General features: G+C 39.8%; 1 protein-coding gene across 1 annotated transcript; it reads right to left on the bottom strand.

Moving 5' to 3' along the window:
• Window positions 1-390: 390 nt before the first annotated feature.
• On the bottom strand, window positions 391-7,349 carry GTF2H5 (general transcription factor IIH subunit 5). The gene is made up of 3 exons (XM_056853601.1): window positions 7,315-7,349; window positions 3,271-3,325; window positions 391-624 (listed from the first exon to the last, which is right to left on the bottom strand). Exons 2-3 carry the CDS (start codon window positions 3,303-3,305, stop codon window positions 444-446), a joined length of 216 nt encoding a protein of 71 aa, XP_056709579.1. The 5' UTR covers window positions 3,306-3,325; window positions 7,315-7,349; the 3' UTR covers window positions 391-443.
• Window positions 7,350-9,655: the final 2,306 nt, after the last annotated feature.

The raw sequence follows: 9,655 nt of genomic DNA, 5'->3' as shown, positions 1-9,655 counted from the left end.
GAGTTTTATTATCCCAGTTCTATACTCTTAATCAAAATGTTAAAATGCCAATAGACACACACACACACACATGTGCACATATGCTTTAAGATCATCTTGTCTATTATGGATAATTATAACAAAGAGTAACAGAGAAAGAACTGTGATTTTCCCCTTAACAGAAAAATATAATAAACTCAAACTAGTAAACTCTGGAATAATTTGTGGTGATGCCCCTTCATTGGCTGCCATCAAAAAATAATTGTTTAGCAGTATGGACAATATCTCCCACACTGAAAACAATCAAAGTGAATTCATTAATTTTTAGTTTAAATAAACAGGTCAATTATTACAGCAACCATGTCGACTCAACCCCTCCAAATCAGTGACAGAAAAATACACATGGACTGTCAGTTCTACATCTTCAGACAGCAATTTGACATGGACAACCACAGTTCCACTGTCTATTTCTGTGTAATAGGAAAAGAGTTCTGGTCCATTAACTCTCCCACTCTCTCCTGAAGGCAGTTAACCATCTCAGCTAATACAAAGACATGTGTTTCATCCAAGTCTTGTATGATAAACTTCTTCCCCAGGGCATTGGACTCATCCAAGTACAGCAGGAACTGCTTCATAGCTGGGTCACTGAAATGATACAAATAAAATTATGGTCGCATCTTATGACATATCTGTGAATTAAGGCTGTATTGTTTAAACAGGCTTTCCCCTGATTCTAATGGCATTTAATTTTTATTAATGCATTAATGTGTCAAGATTCTAGTAAGCTTTAATTTATTTGCTTTACTATAAACTGCTTTGAGCAACAAGGGAAGGTGAAGTAGAAATGCATTAAGGATTTGTAATGTACCTCCATAGTCCTGGACATTGATAAATCTCTCGAAGAATTAACAAAAACTCCAGCGAAGTATAAGATTAATTATAAGGTTAGGAAGCTTTAGACAGATAATTTTTTCATTGATTAGGAATCACTATATAATAAAAAAATAATCCTGGAATTGTCTTTATTGAGAAGTAGCGGTGAGTCTCTTCATTACACATCTCTTCCAAATTAACTTAGAAGAATACAATAAAAATTCAGCTGAACAGGTGTTCATGGAGGAAGAACTCTAGCCCTACATGAGGAACTCGACAGTGTATGTGTGCATATATATATTCCAAGGCTATGAGCCCAAGTAGACTGCAAGCAATGGTAGTTATTGACTAGAAAGCTTATGAAAATATAATGGATCCTACTAAAGCTATAACATGGAATACTACCAGATAGTCCAACAAGTTTATGGACGATTTTTAAAAATATCTATTTCATATTATGGGATACAAAGTACAATAGCCTCAGTTTAGAATATAAACATTGTTGATATTCCAACAACATTAAAGGATCAGAGGAGAATGCCTATTATATTAGGTGCTTTGGAACACAGGCAGGATAATGCTGCTGCAGTCATCTTGTTTGTGGGCTTCCTAGAAACACCTGGTTGGCCACTGTGTAAACAGACTGCTGGACTTGATGGACCGTGGTCTGATCCAACGAGGCCTTACTTATGTAGCTGTTTTAGCTTCTAGGGAAAGTTTAGGCTTGATTTGATCTAGAAGCCACTTATTTATCTTTTCGGCAGTCCATGGTAACTGTAAAATTCTCCTCCAACACCACATTTAAAAGGAATCAACAGTTTCCTTTCTCCATTGCCCAATTTTGCTGTCCTTTGCAGGGATACATTTATATCCTTAAGGAAAGCAGTTCCATACATTATCACTACAGGTGCAGCACTTAATTTTCAAAATTTTGTGGGTGGCCATTAGACTCCTGGGACACTTTTAGAGCCCCATTCATGCAAGGTTTTAGAGAGAATTCAAAGCTGCACTGACATCCAAGATGGTCTCCACAGATTTAAATGGGATTAATGCTTCCAAAGCAGATTGAGAGGCACATTGTTTAATGTAGACTCGCTTCATGTGTGGAAAAAAATCTTAGATCTCCTTCTGACACATCCTTACCCATTATGAATCCTTAACTTAACACAAACTAAACTATGTTGGGTTGGTTTGATGAGGGATGTAGGTAGGTCAATCAAGCACTATGCAGAGATGCTAACCAGTCTAGTTTTGTTGATATTCCAACAACATTAAAGGAAAATCATGAAGAACTGCTCTGAGTACAAACAACTATGAAAAAAAAGGTAGCAGATTACATACAGCTACTTCAGGCTGTGCCAGCAAACAGAAATTCAGCTAAATTTTGGCACAAGGGTACATCCATTCCTGTTTGCAGTAGATGTTCAGATAATGTCAGAAAAGTTGAGAAGTACACTTTGGAAAAAGCTTGAAGGATGGTTTGGGAAACAAGTTTGACTCCACAAATGTGACCCCACTCCATAGGAACAGGCATTCTAACTGGTACTGACTTTTTTTTTCTTGAACTGATCTGTACATGTATAAAAAAATTCTGATTAAGTTGGGTTCCCAATATAAACTACTATCTACACTTCCAATAACACTCCTATCAGACAGAATTGAGTACAGTAGCAAAGCTCCTTTGGGGAGCTTTGACTCTCAAAAGCTTGTACACTGAAAATTTTGTTGGTTTTTAAGGTGCTGCTGGACTTGAATCTAGCTGTTGTACCACACAGCTACCCTCTGAGACTCATAGCACTTGCTTCTTTGAAAAACAAAGAATCCTTAACTATAGCATGGAAAACGTTATCTTGCACGCAAAATTCAAATAGCATTTTATACTCAAAGTTACAATGAAAGAGATTGGAGCATATCAGAATTCAGCTATGCTACAAACAGCACAATGACAACTATATTGCAATCTGTTTTTAGACATATGTCTCATATATGTCCTCAAAGCAGCTTACACTTCAAAATACAATTATATATATTATAATTATTTTCATCTGGTGAGTCTGAACGGCACTTCATTTGGTGGTGCACGCTCTAGCCCCTTATTCCCAGGGCTAAAAATGTAATATCACAACTATGACTTGCTCACTAATCCCTTACAACCAGGACATAGAATCTTCTGCCAAGATTGTGAAACACCAAACAGTATGCAGAATTAGACATACAAGTCCAACTTGTGCTGCCCAAAGATGTCTAGTTCACATTCAGCTTTTGTCTTCTTTCATCCCGTCTCTCTCTACGGTGTCAAAACTTTGATTCTGAACTCCTGCTGGTAACCTTTCTGTTAACAATAGTAAAACATTTGGCCTAGCCACTTCTTACATGAGGCATATTACACATTTGGGATAAGAAAGCAGTATTACTTGCCATTCTATAAGTATTCCTTTCAAGACATTCACCATCCTCGCAACAATCTCAAAACCTAAGATATAGATAAGGGTAAAAAATAATAATTAAACACTTGCCTTCATAAAATCATGATATAATTTTAGCAGGTAGGGCTGTGGCTCAGGACACAGTGTTTGCATAGAGAAAGCCCCAAGTTAAATATCTGACCACTCCAATTTAAAATCATCAGGTAGTAGTAAGAGTAGCAAAGTCACTCAAGGCAGAATGGTCACAGCTGAGACACCAGACTAAGACGGATCCACCCCCTTCAGGAATCAATGCCCACATCAGCAGAAGAGAATGGACGGTTCCAATGGTGATGGAGGAAAGGAATCCTTGAAGGGTAGCTACTGGGCAGCAGCAGTAGTGGAAGCTGACAGTGGCGGAGGATCTATCATAGACAACGGCAGTGCCGTTTCAGCTAATCCTGGTTATTACTGTGCAGAAAAAGTCAACGGTAAACCACTTCTGATAATCTCATACCTCAAAAACCCAAAAATGAGACAATCCCTCCCAAAAAAGATATAATACTAGAAGATGGAAACCTCGGGTTGGATAGCACTCAGTCAGCTACTGGGGAAGAACTGAGGACAACTACGAATAGTGGTATTCTAAATGATGCAAGTGGACTAAAGTAAAAACGACTTTTCAGTTGTTGAAGTGAATGGATGCAAAAGAAAAGTCCAAAGCTGTTGGTCAATTATAATAGGAACATAAGAAGTATGAATCAAGGTAAGCCAGAAATCATAAAACAAGAAATAGAACGTTTAAATATTGCAATCATGGGAGTGAGTGAACGGGATTAGGACATTTTCAGTCAGAAAATTACAAAGTGTTTTACTTTGGAAAAGACAGAAGAAACAGAGTTGCTCTAATGGTGAGGTGAGATGCAGCCCAAGCAGTCAGGGGCTATAATATAAAGACTGACTGATTAGTATCAATTAGATTTCATGGAAAGCCTATTGCCATAACCATCATTCAAGTTTACACCCCAACTACAAATGCTGATGAGAAAGAAATTCAAAGCTTTTAACCAAATGTCCAGGAAGTAATTGATCACACACCTAAACAAGATGTGCTGATAGTCATAGGTGACTGGTAATCATAGGTGACTAGAAAGCAAAAGTAGGAAACAAAGCAGAATTAAATATTGTCAGAAGATTTGAGCTAGGAGCACAAAATGAAGCAGGAGAGCAACTCATCAAATTCTGTGAAGACAACAATTTGTTCATTGCAAACACATGTTTCAGGCAACCAAACAGACAATTGTATATGTTGACATTACTGGATGGCAAATATATAAATCAGATTTTATATCTGGAAGCAGAAGATGGAGAAGCTCTACTCTCTTTCCTAAAACAAGACCAAAAGCTGATTGTGGTACAGACAATGAATCGTTAATATCCATCTAAACAACATTCCTGAAGAGTTTAAAGACCATGTAAAGAACAGATTTGCATTAAGTGAATGTTCAAGTGAATGTGAACCAGAGGAACTATGGGTTGAACCAGAGATATTATCAAGGAAGAATGCGCAAAGACTATTCCTGTAGCCAAAAGAAAGGAAAACCTTTGATGCATGACTGATAAAATAATTAAAATTACTAAAGACAGTCAAGAAGCAAAAAAAAAGGTGACAAAAACAGAATCAGAAGTCAAAATGCAGTGTTTCAGCGACTGGCACATAGAGACAAAGAGAACTATTAATAACCAGTGTAAAGAAATGGAAGAGAACAACAAAAAAGGAAAAACAAGATATCTGTTCCACACGATCCAAGAAATCAAAGGGAAATTTAAAGCACTGTTGGACATGCTGAAAAATCAACATGGAAATACATTAACAAGACAAAATAAAGAAAATATGGGAACAATACACTGAAGAACTATACAGAAGAGATGAAAGGATGACAGATTCCTTCCATGAAGAAACTTTGAAGAAGAACCTACAGTTTTAGAAAGAGAGGTGAAAACTGCACTGAGAGCACTTGGGTGAAACAAATCACCAGGAGTAGATGGGATATCAACAGATGCTCAAAATCTTACAGCAAAGACTGTTACCATGTATGGAATGAGAAATGCCAGATGTTCAAGCTGGATTCAGAAAAGGAAGAGGCACTAGAGATCATACAGCAAATTTACTTTGGTTATGAGAAAATTCCACAAGAAAATCAGCTTGTGTTTCATAGATTATAGCAAAGCTTTCAACTGTGTGGATCATGAAAAGCTATGGCTTGTTTTAAAAGAAATGGGTGTGCCACAGCATCTGATTGTTTTGATGTGCAACCTGTACTCTGGACAAGAGGCTGCTGTTAGGACAGAATATGCAGAAACAGAATGTTTCTAAGCAGTGAACACTCAAAGGTATCAGACAAGGTATCAGACAAGGATGTATTTTACCACCCTGTCTGTTCAATCTGTATGCAGAACATATTGTAAGGAAAGCTGTATTAGATTTAGATGAAGGTGGAATGAAAATTGGTGGAAGAAACATTAACAATTTGAGATAAACAGATGACACCACATTACTGGCAGAAAATAGTGAAGACTTAAAATGACTCCTAATGAAGGTTAAAGGAGAAAGTGCCAAAGCAGGAGTACAGCTGAACATCAAGAAAACAAAAGCCACGACTACTGGGGAATTATACAACTTTAAGGTTGGCTCCTTGGTTCCATCATCAACCAAAAGGGAGACTGCAACCAAGAAATTAGAAGGATATTGAGACTGGGAAGGGCAACCATGAAGGAACTATTAAAGATTCTTAGGTGTAAGGATGTGTTGCTTACGACCAAGATCAAGATAATTTATACCATAATTTATACCATAGTATTCCCCACTACTATGTATGGGTGTGAAAGTTGAACAATGAAGAAAGCTGACAGGAAGAAAGTTGATTCCTTTGAAATGTGGTGTTGAAGGAGAGTTTTACAGATACAAGTATAAGTGGGTTCTAGATGAAATCAAGGCTGAACTCTCCCTAAAGCTAAAATGACTAAACTGAGGCTATCACAATTTGTCACATTCTGAGAAGACAGGACTCACTGGAAAACTCAAGAATGCTAAGAAAAGTTGAGGGCAGCAGGAAAAGAGGAAGACCCAACATGAGATGGATTGACTCTATAAATGAAACCTATAAAGGAAACTAACAATTTGATTAATACAAAAATAAAAAAAGATCCTGCTTTTTGTTTACTAGGTATTCCTAAAAATAACTCGGATAAAGGTGATAAGAGTCATATGTCAATATAGTTTTGCGACAGCAAGAATTATAATTGCTAAAAACTGGAAGCAAACAAATAAACCCTCAATTAAAGATTGGAGAGAAAAATTATGGATGTATATGCGGATGGCTAAACTTACAGATTCTTTACATGGTAAAGATATGGATGAGTTTTAAAAATATATGGTTAAAAGCCGCCGTATATTGGGATAAATCGGCGAAAATGAATTTTATAAGTATATTTAATGAATTACAGATTCATGTTTTTTTGGGTATAAATTAGAAATAATAACTGATTTTTTAAACACTGTTAAACGCCTCCCCGGAAGTCCAACGGTGGTGGGTACACTGTTGAGGTGGGTGGTGGATTAGGCCACTATATATTCTACAAATTATATTATGCATTGTAATTTTATTGGTTGTAAAAGTGCTCTTTTTGCGATTTTGTGTTTTTATGTTGTTGTTCTTCTTTTTGTATTATGATTTTATTTTTATTTTATTATAAAAATAATAAAAAAATGTATATATATATTTTTAAAAAGGATAGAGTATTGGCACATAATAGCTAAATAAATGAATACTGACAAGATCGGAGTCCAGCCCTTATCGGCCTTATTCGTTCTCGCCGTTTAGGATTAGCTGCAACCTCAAGCCAGCCTCTCCACACTAGCGCAAAAGGGGCTGTGTGTAATTTGGGGGGAGGAGGCTAGAAGGAGATAAAGGAGACCCCGGCCAGAAGCCCCAACAGCTAACGCTCCCCAATTGAGAGCGACGCCGACCAGCCCCCCTTCCCGCCTCCCTCTCACCTGAAGAGCGACGTCGCCTTGACAACGAAAAGACTCTCCCGCTTCTCTTCAGCCACCGGAAGCGGTGGGCGCAGGCCGAGACCGAGACGACGCCTCCAACTGGGCACGCGCGCGATTGACTCGCCGTCGGATTGGCTGAAGCTCCGGAGGCGCGCGTGCGTAGTTGGGGATTGGGGCGGCAGTTGGAGGCGTCGCCGTCACGCCAGGGCGTAGGCGGCGCGTGCGGGGGGGGCGGGGCGGAGCGGGGGTCACGTCGTCGAGAGCTGGGACGGGAGCAGAGATGGACAGGTAGGGAGAGCGAGGAGGTGGCCCATCCTTGTGTGTGGCGGTCGAGGGGGAAAGTCAGGCCCAAGTGGGTCGCCGTGTTCGTCTGTCTGCAGCAGTCGAAAAGGGCCAGAGTCCAGTAGCACCTGAAAGACTAACCAAAATATTTTCTGGCAGGGAATGAGCTTTCGTGAGCCACAGCTCACTTCTTCAGATGCAAGAGTCCAGTAGCACCTGAAAGACTGACAAGAATATTTTCTGGCAGGGAATGAGCTTTCGTGAGCCACAGCTCCCTTCTTCAGATACTGAATCTGAAGAAGGGCAATGTGGCTCACAAAAGCTCACACCCTGCCAGAAAATATTCAATATAGTAACTTCAACTGTGATTATGAGTATAATTCACAGCGGGTCGCCGTGTTAGTCTGTCTGCAGCAGTCGAAAAGGGCCAGAGTCCATTAGCACCTGAAAGACTAACCAAAATATTTTCTGGTAGGGTAGGAGCTTTCGTGAGCCACAGCTCCCTTCTTCAGATGCAAGAGTCCAGTAGCACCTGAAAGACTGACAAGAATATTTTCTGGCAGGGAATGAGCTTTCGTGAGCCACAGCTCCCTTCTTCAGATACTGAATCTGGAGAAGGGCAATGTGGCTCACAAAAGCTCACACCCTGCCAGAAAATATTCAATATAGTAACTTCAACTGGGATTATGAGTATAATTCACAGCGGGTCGCCGTGTTAGTCTGTCTGCAGTAGTAGAAAAGGGCCAGAGTCCAGTAGCACCTGAAAGACTGACAAGAATATTTTCTGGCAGGGAATGAGCTTTCGTGAGCCACAGCTCCCTTCTTCAGATACTGAATCTGAAGAAGGGCGCTGTGGTTCACGAAAGCTCACACCCTACCAGAAAATATTCAATATAGTAACCTTAGCTGTGATTATGAGTATCATTCACAGTGGGTAGCCGTGTTAGCGAGCTGTGGCTCACGAAAGCTCATACCCTACCAGAAAATATTTTTTTTCGTCTTTAAGGTGCTACTGGACTCTTGCCCTTTTCTGCTACTCCAAATAGGTTGATAAGGGGGTTGTATGTAGGTATTGTACAGTTAATGGTCTGAACCCTTGTTTTGCCCGGAATAAATAACTTACAGAGCATGCTTTAAAACATTATCTAAGGCTGTGGTCCTGTGCGAACTCATTTGGGAGGAAGCCCCATTGAACTGAACAATAAACAAAAGATTGATGGCATTTTAAGGACAAAGAAGGTGCCGCTAGACTCCTGTTTAGTTTTCACGGAGTTGTCGAAGGTATCTGGAACTCTGGAATTATTTGAACTGTATGAAGTATATTTCCAAGTAAACAGACAAAGGTATGGCTTGTGTGAGAGAATTCATTCTGAACTGAGTAAAAATCTGCCCTCTGAGTAAATTTACCCAAGTCACCAAACAGAAATTGGAATTAGTCACCACTCCTGAACATCTTTCCTGACCTGGATGGCCCAGGCTAGCCTGATCTCGTCAGATCTCAGAAGCTAAGCAGGGTCAGCCCTGGTTAGTATTTGGATGGGAGACCACCAAGGAAGACCAGGGTTGCTGTGCAGAGGAAGGCACTGGCAGACCTCCTCTGTTAGTCTCTTGCCATGAAAAGGGGTCGCCATAAGTCGGCTGCAACTTGACGGTACTTTACACACACACACACACCCCTGAACATTGCTGTGGGCTTTTCCACACACTTGACCTCCCGTTGATATTCTTGACAGCCAATCCACAAGCATTGGAATAGGTTTGGGCATTGCTCTTCCACATGTTTGTCCTCCCTCTGCATTTTCATACTTGTGGAGTCAGTTTATTTTCTCTGCATGTGCTTTATATAAAATTTTAATAGAATTTTCAAGGGAGGGTGCTGTCATCATCAGTGGTGTCAGAGCACCGCCCCCTTTGGTTTTTGCACATGCTTGTATCAATATATTGATGCCATATTGATTTTTTTAAAAGAATGAAAATAAACACAGGCTTAGGGACGCAGAGCAAGAGCAGTTGGGTTCCTTTGACACACACAAGACTGCTGGAGGGGAAGGCTAGCATT

Source organism: Euleptes europaea, chromosome 7 (genome assembly GCF_029931775.1).
Source record: "Euleptes europaea isolate rEulEur1 chromosome 7, rEulEur1.hap1, whole genome shotgun sequence".
In the NCBI taxonomy this organism is placed as follows: domain Eukaryota; kingdom Metazoa; phylum Chordata; class Lepidosauria; order Squamata; family Sphaerodactylidae; genus Euleptes; species Euleptes europaea.
The sequence above is the reverse complement of the archived record's forward strand: the minus strand, read 5'-3'. Positions and strand labels throughout refer to the sequence as shown.

What these genes read in the sequence shown, in the direction of transcription:
- GTF2H5 (XM_056853601.1), bottom strand. Translation starts at nt 3,305, where the DNA reads ATGGTGAATGTCTTGAAAGGAATACTTATAGAATG. An exon ending in AAAGGAATACTTATAGAATG is followed by an intron (nt 625 to 3,270) that starts GCAAGTAATACT and finishes GTATCATTTCAG; the next exon opens with TGACCCAGCTATGAAGCAGT.